A 22,321-nucleotide genomic window follows, 5' to 3' on the forward strand; every position below is an offset into this window, starting at 1 on the left:
TTTTATGACATGGTTTAAATTTTTTACCTGTCCTCTTAGTGTTATTCCTTTTACCGTTTTATTATTACTGTTTTAAATTCAAAAGAAAGAAATTCGTGCTTTCTATACATAAAAAGTCCATTAATTTTACTTTTAAAAATTTTTTATTCCCTTGTATACAGTGCACACTAATTTTAGTGTTTGTTTCGTCTCAGTTTATATTTGGCCTTTGGGTGAAGAGTGTGTTGAATGTACCACTGTTAGCCCAACCGCCCGCCGATATGGGCGAGAGCGGATGAAATAACGATAAAGAAAAACAAAAATTATCAGGCTGCCACTATAATCAATATTCCAAAGAGTTGTATAGTCACAGATTGTCGATAGCCGATTCGAGCTTCGACTGAGTCGTGTGTCGATTTGCAACAGTACAGCATGTGTTGTGAAGATGTCATGTCAAGTCATGCATTTGGGATTAGTGTTTACAACGGCGGTTATCAAGAGCCGTCAAATGGCATTGCATAAAGTGTTTGTGTACGGCACTCTTAAGAAAGGTGAACCGAATCATTTTTACTTTACAAATAAAGCTAATGGATATGCGAAATTTATCTCGGCTGCAGAAACAGTAAAACGCTATCCGTTAATCATCGATACGCAATATAACATTCCGTTCCTCATTCATAAGGAAGGGGTAGGACACGTAAGTAAAATTGTACTTCTTCCACGCAACATGTATTTCAGCGCGGTGATTTTTAGTGCACCTGTGGCAGTCAAAGTGCCTTACTGTTTTATGTTTTGTGAGAAAAAGTAAATGTAGCAGTTTCCACCGGTAAGCGCAATATACTAAATTACATTTGTAGTGTCATTTTTAAAATTTTTGACGTACTGTCTGCTTCGTTAACTGTAACAAAGGTGGAAACTGAGTATAGGAAACTTCACTAACTGGGATGGCAATGTCATGTAAGTCCCATTGTTAATGAAAATTTGTGGATAGTAAATGCACTACCGGTAATCGTCACACACACACACACACACACACACACACACACACACCATCCATTTAGCTCTAGACGTCATCAGTCGAAATATGCGCCCAAACGTTTAATTTTTCCTCGTTGGTTCATTACATGAAGTTATTTCTTACATTCCTCCTCACACCATTCCTATTAATCATTTCACATCCATACACGTACTGTACTCCAAACATGCCTTTCCCTTAACTCCTGCTGTCGAGGTTCATAGTCTGTGGTGAGCATTCTTCGTCTGTTGTTGACGCTGTATTGTACTTTAAAGTGTCGTCGTTGGTTTACTGTAGAAAGGTACGGGATGACAAACAAATTCTTTGTGTGGTGTGATGAATGGCAACATTTCTCTAAATGTAGAAAAATGCACATGAGCTGGAAAAATAAACCTGTCATGTACGAATACAGTATTAGTGGTGTGCTGCTTGGCACAGGTTGGTTAAATGTCTAAGCATGTCCATAAATTTAGACAACATAGTCTGTGGAGATCAGCAACCTGATGCTATATTTAAATTAAAATTGTGAAGATCGCGATCTCGACTGTACATTTCAACTTATGTAAGCATGTTGTTGCAAAGCGATATGAAATGGAACGAGCTCTTGATGACAGTAGTAGGAAGGCGAAATGTCGACTTTGATATATTGGGCGAATGCTAGCAAAGTGTGGCTCATCTATGAAGGCGATCGTGTACAGAACACCTGTGCAACCAATTCTTGAGTAGTGCTAGAGCGTTGGAATCACCTACCAAGTTAGGTTAAAGGAAGAAATCAAAGCAATTCAGAGGTGTGCGAATATTACACAAATGGGAATCGTGAGAGGGAAGACTTTTCTATGTGCAAAATACTTTTGAGAAAATTTAGAGAATCGGCATTTCGTTGCCGACTGCAGAACGCCTATACTGCGACCAACGTACGTCTTGTACTGCGAGGATGATACAGGAGAAATTAGGACTCATACGGAAGGTTGCAGGCAGTCGTTTTTTTTCCTCATTCAAATTGCCGATGGTACAGGAAAGGGAATGATTAGCGGTGGTATAGGGTACACTTCGCCATGCATCATATGGTGGCTTGCAGAAGGATTGCGGAAGTGTCCGATTCCTCCCGTCTGCTTTGACCAATGACTTCATCAATATGGCGGAAATTGCTTTTCAAAGAGTGTCCAATATGGCGCCTATGATGTCACTACATACACACGGAAAAAAGCACGATAATACGTATAAATAAGACAATGACATATTCCTCTAAAATTTCAATCAAACCAACGTTACAACCGCGGGAAATTGGGGGTTTTAGGGAGGGGACAAGCTAAATATAACAGTAAAAGAAAACACCACGATCCCGAAACACACAAAATGACGAGGAGGAAAAAAAAGTTAAAAAATCTGCAGGAATCGAACACTTCCCTTGACCCCGGTTGACAAGGCGAGAGACGTACCTTTAGGCAGAGTACTGGGTGTTAACTGCTGTCCTTTTAATAGGAACACATTGTGCTACGTCTTGCTTGCATCTTCCTTCTATATCTGTTCATACAAAAAAGAGGGAGGGGGGGGGGGGTAGTAATCCACGGACTTGTAGACCCATATGTCACACTAATTGTAGGATTTTGGAACATATACGGTGTTCCAACATTATGAAAAAGCTCAAAGAAATGATCTGTTGGCAACCAACCAGCATCGATTGAGTAAATATTTTGTTTGTGAAATCCAATGTGTTTTTTTTCTTATTATTATTTGTGCGAAATTGAGTGCTAACTAATGAGAATCTCAAGTTGATTCGATATTTTTAGATTTTCGGAAGGCTTTTGACACCGTTCCTCACAAGTGACATCTAAACAAGTTTTGTGCCCATGGACTATCTTATCTGTTGGGCTACTGGATCTGTGATTTCCTGTCAGAAGCCAACAGTTTATAGTAACTGATGGTGAGTCATTTAGCAAAACTGAAGTAATATCTGGCATGCCCAAAAAACATGTTCTAGGCCCTGTACTACTCTTAATCTATATAAATGATTTAGGAGACAATCTGTGCTGTCCTTTTAGATAGTTTGCAGATGATGCTATTTACTTTCAAGGAAAGACATGACAAGGTTAGAACAAACTGTGAAATAATTTAGACAAGATATCTGTAACGTGTGAAAAGTTGCACGTGACCCTAGCATTAAAATGTGTAAGGTCTTCCACTAGAGAAATAAAAAATTGTTAAATTTCAGTTACATAATAAATTGCACAAGTTTAATGGTTGTGGTTCAGCTAACTACTCTGGGATTATAATTATGGAAAACTTAAATTGGAACCATTCTCTGAATGCCAAAATGTTTTGATAACTCCCACTTTCATGGAGAGAAATCATTGTAAAAAAAAAAAGGGGGGAATCAGAGGTTGCGTGGAAAGATTTCGTTGATTTCCTCCTGTGCTGTTTGATACTGGAACAGTTGAGAAATAGTGAGACAGTGGTTCTCTTAACTGTCTGCTGTATACTTATGTGAATTGTAGATCTATTGTGTAGATGTACAACAAATGTCAGTAGTGACAGTGAGCAGTGCTGTATTGTGCTATTCTTGTTTCTGGATTTTTGTTCCATTCCATTGTGGTGTAAACTGTCTTCTTCAGATAAAGACCATATATTACCCTTTTATTCCTGTAGTCAATGTCACATTGCGTGAGAATCAAAAACATTTTATTCCATCCCACATTAGTTTTTTCTACTTTCATTTGTGCCCGTAGGTAGTGTTGGAAATTTCACTTCCTGAAAGCAAGTACACAACAATCTAGTAATGTTCCATTTGTTGCAAGTGCATTTTCCCTCTGATACAACTAATGATTCATTTGAAGGTTAATTGTTTTAGTGAACCTAAGAAATTTGCCTTTTTTAATTGAGTCGTTTAAATATATTATGACTAGGTAGAAGAGATGGTGCAGTGCCATTGTGCAATTTTTTTAATGGGGCCATAGTGCTATCCATGGAATCTTTGTTTTAGTGACAGTTACCTGTAGAGTGCAATCCAACATCTGCATCTGGATTGGAAGGTGACAAATTTGGTAGCAAGTTGAACCCAATGAATGTGAATTTGAAGTAAAGTTTGTCATAAAACACTGATCTTGGCATAGCCCAATATCTACATACACACTATATTTAACATACTTCATATTACAAAATATAAAACTGCAAGGTGAATTCAGAAAAAAACTACTAGATAATAGACAAATAGAAAAAGTGTAAGTCTATTGGCACATTACATACCTATATCATGCATGCATGTTGGCAGTCTCATACCATGAAGATTGTGCCTACCTTAAAATGTTCTGCCATAGATGGCGATCTTGTGCATTTTGGATACTGTTCTCATGGACACCCAGTTGCTGAAATCCTTTCTACAATTCATCCTCCCATTGCTTGCTTGGTCTTCTACTTAGAAAGGTACTGTTAGATTTTGCAATAAGCACAGCTTCAACCTTCTAGCAATGTGCCCTGCCAGATCAAAAAGTTCTCTTCACCTTTTTTGTGGTGCTTAAGGTTTGACCAATGTAATGGCACTGGTACTATCACTGCACTATAGGCTTTAGGTTTCATCTAATTGACAGATTTTTTTATTTTATCTGCTTCAGGCTGAAATCAGTTTCATGCCCATTGACATAATGTTGATTAATTTCTTGTTTTAAGTTGTGACTGCTTAACCAGGTGCCGAGGTGGTACTGACGTATTTAAAAATTTTTCACTGTGGCTATGTTCCACATTACTACATGTAATGGGGTGTTATGCAGGGCTTCTCTGAATACTTCTATCATTTGCCTTCTCTCTGTTAACATAAAGTCCAATTTTACCACCGTTCTTCTCTAAGCCACTTACATTTTCCGTCATTTCTTTCTGTGACTCTTCCTTAACTCTTCCATGGCTGCCATGTTCTCTGCATGTCCTAATTATGTTCTTCTGCTTCAACCCTTTGCCTTTTCTTTTCTTTTTATAAATTACATTTTCTAGGACCAAATTAAAAAGCAATGGTGAGGTGACATCGCCTTGTATCACACCTATTCTGATGCTGAATAACTGGAACAACTCCCCCTGGCATTTCACCTCGGCTTTTGTGTGTGCTGTACACAGTGTCTCAGTATTAACTTCCTAGGTATGCTAAGCTCCCATAGGATGTTGTGCATACTTTCTGTGTAAAACATCATAATCCTTTGAGAAATCTGTAAATGTTACTAGAAACAAATTTTTGAATTCCAAGCATTTCTCCCAGATTTGACTCGTGGTGAAAATTGGATCAGTAATTCATATTTCTGTCTGAAAGTTTACCTGGTACTCTCCAACAATATCTTCAGCAAATGGCTTTGGCTTTTCATGAATTATTAACTACAGCACTTTGTGTGGTGCACTTGGCAGAGATGTACCTTGGTAGTTAAATTTCCTGTTACTGTTCTTTTAGTGCATTGGATAATGGTAGCCAACTTCCACTCTTTTGTGGAATCTCTTCCTTTCTCCATACTTAAGAGATTGTATATCTCTTTCTGAAGTGTTTCACCTCCTGGCTTAGACATCTCTCCTGTTATCCTATCTCCTCTAGGGCCCCTTATTGCTCTTCAATTTGCTAATTGCGCTTTGTACATCCTGTTGAGTCACTTAAATTTGTTCTTGCTCTACATCCTCCGTAATTCTTCCTTCTGGCAAGACATCAGGATCTTCAACATTCAGCAATTCCTCAAAATGTTCCCTGCTCCTGTCCAGAAGTATTTCGTTGTCTGTTAGCATATTTCCATCCTTATTAACTGACAGTTCATTCCTTTGACTGCTCCTCACAGGTTTAATCATTTGGAATATTTTCCTGCAGCACATATTGTATTTGGCCTCTGTCAGTCATGTTGCTCAAGGATTTTTTCGCTGTCGACGGAACCCTGCTTCTTTCTTTTTAATTCTCTTCACTGCTTACTGTTTTTCCGCATAATTTGTATCCAGCATGTGTGTTTCCCTTCCTCTCTGCCAGGCATTCACAGCTTAATTATGTCACTGAAGCGTGACTTTTGGTGTTCCATTGATCATCAACACTTACTTCATAATTAGGATTTGACATGTTAGTTATGCACTCTGATATTATACTGGTGACACAACTCTGGGTCCTTAAGCTTCTTAACATCAAACTGTCTCCTGACAAAGTTCTTGCTCCTTTTTAGCACAACTGTAGTTGTTATTTACTGATTACTAGTTAACTGTCTGTCTCTGCATCAGCCCCTCTGTAAGATCTAATATCTGTCATCATTTGTACCTCATATCTGTAAGCATTTGATCTATTTGATTGGTACTATCACCATCTGGGGAAGTCCCTTTCTGGATCCATTTGTAGGGAAGGTCATGACGCTCACCACAAGGTTTGAGCTCAATGTAAAATTGGTTTGACACAGTTTGTTTTTTCCTGACTGTTAACCTAATTATGTCTTTCTCTTCCAATTTGACACTGAATTCTCCCAAAATGATGTGAATATTTGTGGTGCCAATGCTTTCCACTGTTTTTCTAGTTCTTCAAAAAATTTACTTTTCTCTGCATTTCTTGAGTCTGTTTTTGCATATGCTTCAACAAGTGTTACAGCTCCCTACTTACGGCTTACAGTGAGATATATTTTCTTGTTTTTTGTACTGAAGCCCCTCAGTTGCCATACCAACAGTCACTCACCACAAATCCTGTTCCATATTCATGCCTTACATTCTCTTCACAGCCTCATAAAAGATAACTAATTTATTATTGAGTAAAATCTCATCCTCACACTGTTCAATAGTTTCCTCCAATGCATTGACATCAACTTTATATTCCTCCAGCTCTGGCACTAAAAGTTTGGCAGCTCGTGGTCTGTATAGACTTCTGACATTCGATGTGCTGATTTGTAAACCAATGTGTTTAGCCATTTCTGTGTTCCAGGGTTCCATCCTATTCCAAGGTACACTTATAAGGTTTTTGATAATGATAAATATCATCTGGCTGCATTGTGGACAGTACCATACAGTTGTAGAGAGGGGGGAGGGGGGGGGAGATTCGAGGGGAGGTTGAGGGGCTATGTAACTCTTATCCAGAATTGTGATAAAAATTACAGCATGTATCAACAGCTGGTTACAAGTACCCAGCGAAAAAGCAGCAAACCGACCATTTCTCAGCAGTGCATTGTAAGAATTGTCAAATTCTGACATGAATATGACCACAGACTGCTCAGAGTTGCTTTTTTTCTCCCCAAATTGCTTACATGTCTTTAGCCCTTTTCGTACCAACCTCATTTAAAGTCTCTCTCACTCCTTGTATGTCTCTTCTTTTGAATGTCTGTGTTGCATATCCTCCACCACTTGATTTTTCCATTCTACACCAGGTCTTCCTCATTTTTTTTTTTTTGAGGTTGCTAATATAGTACTTGTTTCAGCCATCATCCTTCCTCTGTTCTCATCACATGCCCATAGTATTTTAAATGCCATTTTTCCCACCTCTTCACTGATGTATATGGAAGTTTTCATTTGCCTCATAATTTCCTTGAGATCTTCTGTCATATTGAAACTCTAAGACTTCTTCTCAAAAAATTTGTTTACGTAGTTTCCATCTTCATTTCCGAGGATTCTACTCCTTACAAACAAGTGCTTCATATGAGTGTGACAGAGCATGCTGCCGTGTTTCCTGTTCGTGACTGCGTATAGACCATAGAGGTGGACCCACGTGCCATATAGGAATCAGACTTTGTAGTTACATGACATACCACCTTGTAGCAGTGTTTCGTTCTGACGGGCAGCGAATGTGGGGTACAAAGTTCAGAGCATTTTTGCTTTAATGTTTCATAACATTTTCAGCTGAAGATGTAGCCATTAGTGTCACAATACCAGTTGTGATAAAAAAAAAAGACTAAACACAGCTGTAGCAATTTATTTATACCAAAAATAATGAATCACAGCTGTGGTTGCCCTACCTATGAGAATGTCTGCAGGTTCGTTATGTTGATTCATGTAACCCCCTTTTTTTTCTAAATTCTGTCTGACAAAAGGATGACATTTACCTTATTTATTGCTTGTTATTTAGGAATAAAGGAAATGACTCACCGAGAGGCAGAAGAGCTGCGTTGTCAGTACGTACACAAACAAAAGTTCCAGATCTTTGCTAGCTTTTGGAATGAATTTCATTTTGCAAGCTTGTAGGTAAAACACACACACACACACACACACACACACACACACACACACACACACACACACACACACACACAGACAGTCTCTACATTGTGCTCAGTGGACTGCCAGCTCTTATGTGGCCCATGGTGAATTTACTGCAGTGATGTGTGGGTGCAGGGTGGGGTGGGGTGAGGGATGGAGGGAGGCAGGGAGGGGGTTGGGGGAATCGTCTAGCAGCTCGGGGGTGAGCTGGGAGCTGTCTGAAGGCTAGCAGTTTACAGTCAAACTATAAAACAAGGAAGTTAAAATGCACACAGTAGAAGGTATAAAAGGGTAGCCCAAATATAAAAGCTGGGAGAAACAGAGGGCTAAAAGAGTGGTCTTTTCATAGGGGAGTGGTCGTGGGTCCCATCTGAGAGGAGAAGATTGACGTCTAGGAAGGTGGCACGATGGCTGGAGGAGGACCAGGTGAAGTTGATGGGAGAGAAGGTGTTGAGGTTGAGGAGGAATGAGGATAATGTTTCCTGGCCTTGGGTCCAGATTATAAAGATGTCATTAATAAACCTGAACCAGACCAGGGGTTTCGGGAAGCTGGGGCTGTTTCTTCTAGGTGGCCCATGAAGAGGTTGGCAGAGGAGGATGCCATGCCGGTGCCCATGGCTGTGCCACAAATTTGTTCGTATACCTTCCCTTCAACGATGAAGTGGTTATCGGTTAGGATGTAGTTAGTTGGTTGTGTGCTTTTCATTGGTATGACAACCAACGAGCTGTCAACTAGAATGAATGTCCAACACCAAACTGTTGCCAAAAACAAGGTAGACCACCCAGTTGCACAAAATGCAGCAGAGCACAGCATGCAAGATTTCAATGGGTGCTTCGTAACCCAAGCTATCTGGATCCTCCCCACCACCGCCAGCTTTTCTGAGCTATGCACATGGCAGCTATCCAGCCGGCCGCGGTGGTCTAGTGGTTCTAGGCGCGCAGTCCGGAACCGCAGGACTGCTACGGTCGCAGGTTCGAATCCTGCCTCGGGCATGGATGTGTGTGAAGAAAGCCAGCTGGGCTGCTTTCACAAGCACCTTCAACAGTTTTACTCCTCCTTCTGTTGTCTGGGGTGGCCTGCGCCGGCTATCTGGCACTAAGGTCCACTCACCAGTTTCTGGCTTGACGGTCGCGAGTGACGTCCTTGTGGCCCCTGAGGATGTCTCCAATGCCTTCGGCCGCTTTTTCGCCGAGGTTTCGAGCTCCGCTCATTACCACCCTGCCTTCCTCCCGCGCAAACAGGCAGAGGAGGCTAGGCCACTTAACTTCCGCTCCTCGAATCGTGAAAGTTATAATGCCCCATTCACCATGCGGGAACTCGAAAACGCACTTGGCCGATCACGGTCCTCCGCTCCAGGGCCTGATTCTATTCATATTCAGATGCTGAAGAACCTTTCTCCTGCGGGTAAAGGTTTTCTTCTTCGTACTTATAATCGCATCTGGATTGAGGGACATGTTCCCGCATGCTGGCGCGAGTCTATTGTTGTCCCGATTCCTAAGCCGGGGAAGGACAAGCACTTGCCTTCCAGTTATCGACCCATCTCGCTTACCAGCTGTGTCTGTAAAGTGATGGAGCGAATGGTTAACTCTCGATTGGTTTGGCTGCTCGAGTCTCGACGCCTACTTACCAATGTACAATGTGGATTTCGTAGGCGCCGCTCTGCTGTTGACCATCTGGTTACCTTGTCGACCTTCATTATGAATAACTTCTTGCGGAAGTGCCCGACCGCGGCTGTGTTCTTTGATTTGGAGAAGGCTTATGATAACTGTTGGAGGGCGGGCATTCTCCGCACCATGCATACATGGGGCGTTCGCGGTCGCCTCCCTCCTTTTATTCGTTCTTTTTTAATGGATCGACGGTTCAGGGTACATGTGGGTTTTGTCCTGTTGCACCTTTCGCCAGGAGAATGGGGTGCCACAGGGCTCAGTTTTGAGCGTCACTCTCTTCGCCATCGCGATCAATCCAATAATGGATTGCCTCCCAGCTGATGTATCAAGCTCCCTTTTCGTGGACGATTTTACCATCTATTGCAGCGCGCAGTGTACACGTGTCCTGGAGCACTGTCTTCAGCGTTCCCTTGACTGTCTTTACTCCTGGAGTGTCGCCAATGGCTTCCGTTTTTCTGCCGAGAAGACGGTCTGTATTAACTTCTGGCGCTACAAAGAGTTTCTCCCACCGTCCTTACGACTCGGTCCCGTTGCTCTCCCAATCGTGGAGACAACAAAATTTTTAGGTCTTACATTTGACAGGAAACTTAGCTGGTCTCCACATGTCATATTTGGCTGCCCGTTGTACCCGTTCTTTAAATGTCCTCCGTTTTCTCAGTGGTATGTCGTGGGGAGCAGATCGAACCGTCCTGCTTTGTCTATATCGGTCGATCGTCCGCTCCAAGCTGGATTATGGGAGCTTCGTACTCTCCTCTGCACGGCCATCCATCTTACGCCGCCTCAACTCCATACAACATCGGGGTTTACGACTTGCGATTGGAGCATTTTATACTAGTCCCGTAGAGTGTCTTCACGCTGACGCTGGCGAACTGCCACTCACCTACCGGCGCGATATACTGCTTTGTCAGTATGCCTGCCGGCTACTGTCAATGCCCGACCACCCGTCTTATCGCTACTTTTTTGACGACTCTCTTGACCGTCAATACGGGTTGTATGTCTCTGCCCTGCTACCCCCTGGAGTTCGCTTTCGTCGCCTCCTTCACCACCTTAATTTTTCACTCCCTGCAACCTTTCGAGTGGGCGAGAGCCACACGCCACCTTGGCTCCAGGCTCAGGTCCGCGTTCACCTTGACCTCAGCTCGCTCCCAAAAGAGGTTACCCCCAGTTCAGTCTACCACTCCCGTTTTGTTGAACTTCGTTCAAAGTTCATCAATAGGACCTTCATTTATACAGATGGCTCAAAGACCAATGACGGGGTCGGGTGTTCCTTTATTGTCGGGGCACAAAGTTTCAAATACCGTCTCCATGGCCATTGTTCGGTCTTCACAGCTGAGCTCTTTGCCCTCTACCAGGCTGTTCTTTACATCTGCCGCCACCGACATTCTGCTTATGTCATCTGCTCCGATTCCCTGAGCGCCATCCAGAGCCTCGGTGATCCGTATCCGGTTCACCCTTTCGTGCACCGGATCCAACGCTCTCTTCAGCAGCTGGTGGACGTCGGTTCTCCGGTTAGCTTTATGTGGGTCCCTGGCCATGTCGGTATCCCTGGGAACGAAGCTGCAGATGCCGCGGCCAAGGCTGCGGTCCTCCAACCTCGGACAGCTTCTTGTTGTGTCCCTTCCTCGGATTGTAGCAGGGTAATTTGTCGGCGCATTTTATCGCTGTGGCATGCTGATTGGGCTGCACTTACTGACAACAAGCTTCGGGCCTTTAAACCTCTTCCCACGGCTTGGACGTCCTCCTCCCGCCCTTCTCGGCGGGAGGAGGTCGTTTTGGCCCGGTTACGCATCGGACACTGCCGGTTCAGCCATCGCCATCTGCTGACGGCTGCGCCGGTGCCGTTCTGCCCATGTGGGCAATTGCTGACGGTCCGCCACATTTTAATTTCCTGTACAGATTTCAACACACTGCGTCTGGGTCTTAACCTGCCATGTACTTTAGAAGCTATTTTAGCCGATGACCCACGAGCAGCTGCTCGTGTCCTTCGTTTTATCAATTTGACACACCTCTCTAAGGACATTTGATTATGCTGTTTTTTAATCCTCTGCCTATCAGTCTGTCTTTTATCGTGTTTTCCCGTTTAGTTGTTGTTTTAAACTTGTGCCTCGCGGTGCATTCTTAACGTAGTAAGGGCGCTAATGACCATTGAAGTTGTGCGCCCTAAAACCACAAAAAAAAAAAAAAAAAAAAAAATTGGCAGCTATCCCTACAGCACATCCTTCGTTCCCCCCCTCCCCCCCCCCCCACGCACATGCGCGCACACACACACACACACATACCATCCCATGCACCAGTACTCCCAACCAATCTGTGTCAGCTGGTGGGGTGCTGCTGTCTCACACCCTAGTCTATAAAATCACATGCTAGCAGTTACGTGCGTGATGCCGTCGCGTCATCTGCGATAGCAAGAAGACAAGCTGGGACTTCTTTACTAGCTTATTTAACACCTTCACTCCATCCTCGGAAGTTTGGAGTCAGATTCGATGGTTATCTGGCGCGCCCAGTTTCTAACTGGTCTCTGGGCTCACTGTCGTGCATGATACGTTAGTGGACCCCCTCGCAATTTCCAACTGATTGGGCCAACACTTTGCTGAGTTTTCAAGCTCTTCAAATTACCCGCCAGCTTTTTTCCCAAGGAAACTTGCAGCGGAAGTGCGACCTCTTGCTTTCTCCTCTCAAAATCGCGAAAGCAAAACACTGTGTTCTCCATGTGGGACTCCAACACGCACTCTCTTCTTCTCGCTCTTCTGCCCCAAGACCAGATGGTGCCCACATCCAAATGTTGGTGCATTTATCATACCATAGTCTGCGCTACCGCCTTCACCTTTATAATCGAATTTGGACCGACAGTACTTTTCCCAGAAGATGGTGGGAAGCTATCATTGTCCCTGTTCCCAAACCTGGAAAGGACGAACATCTCCCCTCTAGCTGTCACCCCATTTCTCTCACGAGTAGTGTCTGTAAGGTTTTGGAGCATATGGTGAATTGCCGTTTAGCCTGGTGGCTGGAGTCCCGATGTCTTTTCACACCTGCCCAGTGTGGTTTCTGAAAGCATCGTCCTGCAGTTGACCATGTTGTTGTTCTGTCCACTTATATCATGAACAATTTTCTCAGGAAACACCAAACAGTAGCAATATTTTTTAATCTGGAAAGAGCATACGATACCTGTTGGAAGACAGGCATTCTCCGCACACTGTTCTCTTGGGGCTTTCAAGGCGGGCTGCCCCTTTTTCTTCGCGAATTTATGGCAGAGTGCACATTTAAAGTGCGGGTGAACACTACTTTCTCCCAAGACAACGGGGTACCCCAGGGCTCTGTGCTCAGTGTTTTACTGTTTGCCATTGCCATAAATCCAATTACGGATTGTCTCTTTCCTGATGTCTTGGGCTCCCTCTTTGTGGACGATTTTGCGATCTACTACAGCTCTCAATGGACCAGCCTTCTTGAACGATGTCTTACAGGATGTCTCGATCGCCTCCACTCTTGGAGCATCGAAACCGGCTTCTGCTTTTCTCCCAGTAAGACCATGTGTGTCTGTTTTTGGCATCGTACAGAGTTTCTTCTGCCTTCCTTAAATCTAGGCCCTGTCAATCTTCCATTTGCGGATGTCGCTAAATTCTTGAGACTTAAGTTTGACAGACAACTGTGCTGATCCTCCCACGTTTCCTATCTTTCGGCTCACTGTCTGCGATTCCTCAACACCCTCCGTGTCCTGAATCGTACCTCCTGGGGAGTGGACAGAGTGGTCCTTCTCCGCCTATATTGCACCTTAGTGCGCTCTAAATTGGACTATGGAAGCATAGTTTACTCCTCTGCTCGGCCGTCCATTCTTCGGTGTCTCGACTCTGTCTACCACTGTGGATTACGTTTAGTGTTTGGAGCTTTTTACACCGGCCCTGCGGAAAGCCTCTATGCTGAGACTGCTGGACCTCCGCTGTCCAATCGGCAAGCTGTCCTTCTGAGTCATTATGCTAGCCATCTGTCTTCCATGCCTGTTAATCCGGCCCATGACATTTTTTCAACGCCTCCATGGATTTAGGGTATGCAGGCTGCCCTTCCTCTCTACTACCACCGGGAGTCTGCTTCCGTCAGCTGCTATGTTCTCTTTCCTTCCACTTTCCTAAAACTTTCTTGACAACTTGGGGTACAGCACCGCCTTGGCTGCAGCCCCAGACCTGCTTGCTCCGTGACCTTTGTCAGTTTCCCAAGGATGGTACCCCTCCTCTTGTTTATCGTCGGCCATTTGCTGCTCAATGCACACAAATGAAGGACGCCACATTTATTTACACTGATGACTCAAAAACATAGTTTGGTGTTGGGAGTGCCTATATTGTTGGTGACACCCCTAATCGATTTCGGCTTCCTGACCAGTTTTCGGTTTTTACTGCGGAGCTTTACGCTGTTCTCCATGCTGCCCAATACATCTGTCACCATCAGCAAATACAGTATATAATATGCTCAGATTCGCTCAGTTCTCCCCTCAGTCTCCAAGCTCTGTACACTGTCTACCCTCTGGTCCTCTGGATTTAGGACTGCCTCCACTTGCTCCACTTGGGGGCATCTCTGTGGCGTTCCTCTGGATCCCAGGATCTGTGGAAACGAGGTGGCCGATACAGCGGCCAAGGCTGCAGTCTTTCTTCTTCAGCCTGCTGTTCACATGGTTCCCTTCACCGATCTACAGTGTGTTTTATGTCGTCGTGTTGCTCTTTTATGGCATGCACATTCATTGAGACTTCCCAATAATAAATTGCGGGACATGAAAGCTCTTCCTTGTGCTTGGACCTCTTCCTCCCGATCTTGTCGTTTGGAGGAGGTAATTTTAACTAGACTCCGGATAGGGCACTGTGTTTTTAGCCATCGACATTTTCAAGTGGCGATCTTCCCCTGCTTTGTCCCCACTGCTCTCAACTGTGGACGGTGAGACACCTTTTACTTGAGTGACCCTATTTTACTCCGTTACGCGCGTGTCTACAGCTGTCGCCTGATATATCTTCAATTTTTAGCAGATGACATGCACTCAGCCGATTGCGTTCTCGAGTTTGTGTCAGTGAGATGACTTCCGTCATTTGAAGCTCGTTTTGGGGACAAACAACCCCCCTTCTATAGTGGTGTTTTAAGCTTTCCTTCTGTTTTTAGTTTCCCCACTTTGAGTTTCACTACCATTGCTGCTGGTTTCCAGCTTGATTTTTTTACATTTTCCTAAGTCACAGACAGGGCTCTAATGACTGTAGCAGTTTTGTGCTCTAAAACAATAACAAAAACAGACCCTGGACCGACTGACCTGCACTGAGGCTAAGAGGAAATTTGAGCACCTACATCCTGTGAATATGACTACCTCATACACCACCGCTACGAGAACAGTTCTCGCCCCATCAGTTCCTCAAATTCCTGTTGCCTCTCAGAATCGGGGCACTACACCTGCCCCCTTGATGGCAGGGGGCCACTTCGCTCCCTGTTGCTCCCACACCACCTACTTCAAGAGCAACACCCCTCCCCCCATCCCACCCCTACCGTTGGGGATTTCAGTCCAGACTTCTGAGCCAGAGAAGCGTAAGGCTTCTTCGGCTCCTCTCACTAGGAATGGGTCTGTTGAGTCACTCCCTTCCCAGGTTTCTGCTAGTGGGAAAGATGACACCTGCCAGTGGCTGAAGAGTCCAAAAGCCGCTAGTCGTAGGGCTTCACGCTCATCCTCAGTCCCAGAGACTGATTCAGTGAAGTCCTCCCAGCCAGTGAAACCCAAGGAACAGTGCAAGAAATCGAAAAAGACGACCCCTAAGAACAAGGAACTAGCGGTGGTACCCACACCACCGCTACCTGCAAGCTCTGCGTCTGAGGATGGGGTGGACATTCTGGATCTCGCCGGACCCTCAGACATAATGGATATAGACTGGTCAGGCAAAACGTTGGTGGCAGTAGGTGACCTTGAGGCGTAAATTGCCTCATTGAATGTTCCATGCCTTCCCAGTCTCACAATGATGTCATCTTCCAGTGGAATTGCGGCGGTTTTTCCACCGCCTGGCTGAGCTATGGCAACTGTTAAGCTTTACACCTGCTTTCTGCATTGCCCTCCAGGAAACCTGGTTCCTGGCAATGCGGACCTTTGCCCTCTGTGGCTATTAGGGATATTACAGGAACTGTAGTGACTATAATCTAGTGTCAGGTGGAGTTCGCGTATATTTGCTAAACTCAGTCTGTCATGAACCTGTGCCCCTTCAAATCCCTCTTGAAGCTGTGGCTGTCAGAAAAGGGGTGACGCAGGAAATAACTGTCTGCAATGTATATCTTCCTCCAGGTGGTGCAGTACCCCTGAATGTTTTAGCTGCATTGATCAACTCCCTAAACCTTTCCTACTTTTGGGAGATTTTAATGCCGATAATTCCTCGAGGGGTGACACAGTGCTTACTGGCTGAGGTAGAGATGTCTAAACTTTCCTGTCTCAACTCGAATTCTGCTTCTTAAATACTGGGGCCACCACACATTTCAGTGTGGCTCGAGATAGTTACTCAGCCATTGATTTATTGATTTGCAGCCCAGGACTTCTCCCATCTACCCATTGAACAGCACATGATGACCTGTGTTGTAGTGGCAATTTCCCCATCTTCCTATCACTGCCTTGGCATCAGGCCCATGGACGCCTGCCCAGATGGGCTTTAAACAAGGCGGAATGGGGAACTTTCACCTTTGATGTCACTGTTGACTCTGCCCCACATTGTAACATTGATGTGATGGTTGAGCAGGTTACTACCACAATCATTTCTGCAGCAGAAAACACGATACCTCACTCTTTAGGGTGCAACCGGTGAAAAGACAGTCCCTTGGTGGTTGCTGGAAGTCGCTGAGGCAATTAGAGCGTCAGCGAGCTCTACAGTGACCTAAGCGACATCCTTCCCCGGAGCATCCCATAGCCTTTAAGCGGCTCTGTGCCTGTGTACGCCAGCTTATAAAACAATGGAAACAGGGGTGTTGGGAGAGGTACCATTGGGTTCCATACGTCATCTTCCCAAGTCTGGACGAAGAGCGGACATATTTTTGGGTACCAGACCCCATCAGGTGTCCGTGGCATTACCATCAATGGCGTGCTATGTACCGATGCAAACGTGATTGCCAAGAACTTTGCTGAGCAATATGCCTGAGCCTCTGTGTTGGAGAACTATCCCCCAGCCTTTTGCACACACAATTGGCGGATGGAAAGGAAAGTCCTCTCATTCACTACACGTGACAGTGAACCCCCTATAATGCCTCATTTATGGAGTGGGAGCTCCTCAGTGCACTTGCGCATTGCCCCATCACAGCTCCTGGGCCAGATCTGATCCCCAGTCAGATGATTAAACATCTCTTGTCTGACTGCAAGCGCCATCTCCTTGTCTTCAACTGGATCTGGTGCGATGGCGTCTTTCCATTGCAACGGCGGGAGAGCACCATCGTTCCGGTGCTCAAACCTGGCAAAAACCTGCTTGATGTGGATAGCTATCTACACATCAGCCCCACTAACATTGTTTGTAAGCTACTGGAACATATGGTGTGTAGGCAGTTGGCTTGGGTCCTGAAGGCACATGGCCTACTGGCTCAATTTGAGGGTGGCTTCTGCCAGGGGTGCTCTACCACTGATAATTTTGTGTCCCTAGAGTCTGCCATCTGAACAGCCTTTTCTAGAAGCCAACACCTTGTTGCCGTCTTTTTTTTATCTACGTAAAGTGTATGACACCACATGGCGACATCATATCCTTGCCACATTATACGGGTGGGGTTTCAGAGGCCCGCTCCAGATTTTTATCCAGAATTTCCTGTCGCTCTGTGCTATTTTCTGTGTCTCAAGTTGTTGTCTCCCATAGTTCCCCCCACATCCAGGAGAATGGGGTCCCGCAGGGCTCTGTATTGAGTGTATCTCTATTTTTAGTGGCCATTAATGGTCTAGCAGCAGCTGTAGGGCCATCCGTCTCACCCTCTCTGTATGCAGACGACATCTGCGTTTCGTACTGCTCCACTAGCACTGGTGTTGCTGAGTGCCGCCTACAGGGAGCCATCCACTAAGCGCGGTCATGGACTCTCGCCCACTGAATCCAGTTTGCATCCGGAACCACAACTTTAGCTTCATGATGGACTCACTGTAGTGGAGACATATCGCTTTTTAGGACTGGATTTTGATGCCTGATTGACTTTGCTACCTCACCTTCGTCAGCTTAAGCAGAAGTGTTGGCAGCACCACAGTGCCCTCCACTGCCTGAGCACCAAGTTGGGTGCAGATTGATCTACTCTGCTGCAGCTCTACAAAGCCCTTGTTTAATCCCGCCTTGACTATGGGAGTCTGATTTATGTTTCGGTGGTGCCCTCAGCATTGCATGTACTTGACCCAGTGCACAACTGTGTTGTTTGCGTAGCGACGGGAGCTTTTAGAAAAGAATTCAGTGACCAGTGTCCTGGTGGAGGCCGGAGTCCCTCCATTGCAGATCCAACATGCACAGCTGCTCACCAGTTATGTTGTAACATTCGTAGTTCTGCTGGCATCCAAATTACGGTCTCCTTTTTCCACTCGCTGCAGTTCATCTCCCACATTGGCAGTCCAGGTCAGGGCTAACGATTGCGGTTCACGTGCAATCCCTTCTGTCTGAACTGGAGTCCTTCCCTTTACCACCTCCTATCCAGGTCCATTTGCGTACTCCTCCATGGTGTACACCTAGGCCACAGATTCGTCTGGCCCTTTCACGTGACCCTAAGGACTCAGTTACTCCTGCTGCTATCCACTGTCACTTCCTCTCGATTCTTGATGTGTTCTGGGGCTCTGAAGTGGTTTACACAGACGGTTCGATGGCTGATGGTCATGTTGGCTTCACTTTCATCCATAAAGGCCATTTTGAACAGCACTCCTTGCCCGATGGGTGCAATGTATTCACTGCAGAGCTGGTGGCCATCTCTCATGCGCTTTAGTATATCTGTTCATGCCATGGGGAATCGTTTTTTCTGTGTACTGACACCTTCAGCAGCATACAAGCTATCTATCGACCAGTGCTACACTTACCATTCTTTGGTAGCATCCATCCAGGAGTCCATCTATGCCTTGGACCGGTCCTGTCGTTCAGTGGTGTTTGTGTGAACCCCAGGAAATGTTGGCATCCCAGGCAACAAACTTGCCAACAGGCTGGCCAAACAGGCTACGTGGAAACCGCTTCTGGAGATTGTCAGCTCTGAACCTGACCTGCGTTCTGACTTATGCCATAGGGTTTTTCAGCTTTGGGAGATGGAATGGCACAACAATACACGAAACAAACTGTGTGCCATTGAGGAGACTATGAATGTGTGGAAGTCTTCCACGCGGGCCTCTCGCAGGGAATCAGTTTTCTGCCGGCTCCACATTGACCATGCTTGGGCAACCCACAGTTACCTTCTGCACCGTGAACACCCGCCCGAGTGTCGGTGCAGCACTCGGTTGACAGTGTGACAGTGGCCATATTCTGGTGCACTGTCACACTTTGACTGCCCAGTGATGAAATCCTGGTTTACCGGACTCATTGCTGCTAATTTTATCTGACGCCGCCTCATTGGCCGATTTAGTTTTACGTTTTATTCATGAGGGTGTGTTTTATCATTTGATCTAAGTTATAGAGCTTGTCCTTTGTTAAAAGAAAAGGTGGTGATTTTGAAAGTTTCTCCATTTTATATACAGAAAGGCTTAGAAGGTATTGCTGGCATGTTAAAATCTGTTAAGTGATTGTGAAGTGGGACACTGTTGGTCAAAACATCAACCAATAAATGAAGTGTCTCCAAAAAGCTCATTGCCTTGGAGTATGCAATTGGAACAGAACTGCACAACACATTGAATTACAGTTAAGGTGTTGTGACTTGCAGAGATCTGGTTGACATTCCTGGAGAAGAAGTGAAAGCTGAATGGTCACAGGAAGGCATTGTCGATGTACAAAACATTGTGAAATGAGTGGATGGAGATCTTGTCAAATCAGTTTCTTTTATCCTTACTTTTAACAGTTCCAAACTACCAGAGTGTGTTGAGGCAGGTTTCTTGAGCCTCAGTGTATGGCCTTATTTCCCAAATCCAGTGTTGAGTGCACTTTCAGCACACTACTCTCGGTTGCAAAGGAGAAGCCATTGCGGGGAAATAAGATGAAACTGCCCATGATTGAGTTGGTTGATCCTCTCCTCCAAAGTGTATCAACTGCTCTGAGATCACACTGTGTGGAGTAGACACTGCAGAGTTTTCCTTGAGGAATGGAAGATCCAGGAAATGAAAACCACCAGCCTATGATGAAGCCAAAAAGTCCATGCAGTTACCCATGTTTGCTGCCTCCGTTGTGAAATAACCGGACCAGAAAACTGATGCCGCTACACAAGTGGAGGTTGCTAGTATCAGCACTAGCACTTCTGTTTATCAGTGCAAATCAGTGCACCTGTGCTGCTGCAGTTCCTCTGAAGCCTGCCCCCTCCTCCCCAGAACTTCAGCAAAAGGTCGTAGTTGCTGATATCCTGTGACTTCCTGCCCTTCCACAGGTCAAGTCTTGTGCACCACCCAGCACTGCTACAACCACTGCCACTTCAGAGGTTGTGGCTCCATAGCTGCCTCAGATCAAAAAATTGAAGCTGAATGTAAAGAATCGCCCACTGACTGAGATAGGAGGTAAACAGTCAGACAATGTTGACATTATGCTATCCAACGTCTGTCTCAAATCGTCAGGGGAGATGTCAGACTGGAGCAATTATCTGGCCTGAAGACTGAGCCTCCACCCATTGTGGGCTCCCCTTCCAGGCAGAAAGTCACGCTTAAAGTGCTGTCCCATAATAGGTGGCTCCCATTATACAGTGAAACATTAATGGGTTGAGAACATTTCGAGGAACTGCAACTCCTAGCACAGCAATGCCCCCTGCACTTGTTTGCAGGGAACACATTTAAAGTGTCTGATGCCCCTTCACTATGGAGCTATACGCTCTATTGTAAGGACGAACTGACTTGGGATAGGGCCAAGGGAGGATAGCTGTGTTTGTCAATAGGCACACCAATCCTACATTCGTCCTCTGAGTACTGGGCTGCAAGCTATTGCCATTGGAATTCATGTGTCGCAGAGGATCACTGTTTGCTCTCTTTATCTGCCTCTGCAAAATGCAATAGACTCTGAAGCTCTCGGATATCTTACAGATCCAACTCCTCCCACCATTTCTACTATTGGGATACTTCAATGCCCATGTTTTTGGAGGTCGACCTCTACTTGCCCTCAGGGTTGTTTTGGAGAGCTTCATGGGGTCTCATGAGCTGTGCATACTCATCACAAGTACTCCAACCCATTTCTGTGCTGCCATTTCTCTCATCCTGTTCTCCAGCCCTTGAAGACTCTATTCAGTGGGAAGTCTTTGATTACCTACATTCTAGTGACCACTTTCCACTCCACATTCACGTATTGTTACCTGAAGAGCAGCCACCAAAATGGATGGTTAGGAGAGCTAACTGGACACTGTCAACACAATTTGCTGTGTTTGAACACCACAACAGTGTCCAGGGATGGGTGGACTACATTACACAGGTGATCAATCATGCTGCTGATGTTATCCATCCTGAAGTCATCAGATCATCTTCAGAGGCGATCTGTACCTTGATGGATGAGTGAGTGCCACTCAGAAATCTGGGCCAGGTGTGCTGCACTTAGGTGGTTTAAGTACTGCCCAACAGCAGAGAACCTTACAGCATTTCATGTTGCAGGAGCCAAGGCTCGACACATAATTCAATAGCAAGAAAAAGTCATGGCAAGCATTTGTGGACTCCATCAGTCGCTACACTTGTTCTACCAAAGCATGGGAAGCCATCAGGAAGATTCTGGTAAATGCAGTCGTTTACCACTAGCAGCAGTGATTAAACAGGGATGTCTTCAAACAGTGCCCAGAGATATCGCTCAGACACTGGCAGAGAATTTTGCACAAACTACTGTCAGTGCCAGCCAGGATCTGGTATTTCATGTCACGGACTTACAACTGTCCTTTCTCCATGTGGGAGCTGGAATCGGCTCTGTTTGAGACTCGTGATACTGCACCCAGTCATGTCCATATCCAGTACAGCATGCTTAGACATTTACCAGTAGTGTCAAAGGGAATCATCCTGGCATTTTTTAATCTTATATGGTGGACTGGTAACTTCCCCAACTTGTGGAGAGAGGTACTGTTGATACCTCTCCTCAAACCAAAAAAGGACAGCACATGCCCCAGTAGTTATCAGAGTATCACCTGTAGCTGTGTAGGAAAGACCCTGGAGCAAATGGTTAACCTTCATCTGGTCTGGTTGTTAGAGACCAGACAACTCCCTAGCCATTTTAAGTGTGGATTCTACTTCCAACAACCTGACCCTGATAGAGGTGGCTATTCAGCAGGCTTTCCTACATATGCATCACCATATTGGCATATTCTTACATATCAGTAAGGCATATGATACTACTTGCAGACACTAGATTCATACACAACTGCAGCAATGGGGATTTGTGGCCACCTTCCAATCTT

General features: G+C 45.3%; 1 protein-coding gene across 4 annotated transcripts in view; it reads left to right on the forward strand.

Moving 5' to 3' along the window:
- The first annotated feature begins 394 nt into the window (after window positions 1-394).
- Window positions 395-22,321, forward strand: part of LOC126470581 (putative gamma-glutamylcyclotransferase CG2811) — a 40,772-nt gene continuing 18,845 nt past the window's right edge. For 2 of the 4 annotated variants that reach the window (XR_007586251.1, XR_007586250.1), the window contains exon 1: window positions 395-530. Coding sequence is in view for 2 of the 4 variants with exons in the window: in XM_050098535.1 (XP_049954492.1) it covers window positions 425-676 (252 nt within the window). In the remaining 2 variants the exon portion in view is untranslated. Of the gene's footprint in view, window positions 677-22,321 lie in introns of all 4 variants that reach the window. The other 2 variants (XM_050098535.1, XM_050098536.1) reach the window with 1 other exon arrangement.

The sequence above is a fragment of the Schistocerca serialis genome, chromosome 3 (assembly GCF_023864345.2).
Source record: "Schistocerca serialis cubense isolate TAMUIC-IGC-003099 chromosome 3, iqSchSeri2.2, whole genome shotgun sequence".
Taxonomy (NCBI): Eukaryota; Metazoa; Arthropoda; class Insecta; order Orthoptera; family Acrididae; genus Schistocerca; species Schistocerca serialis.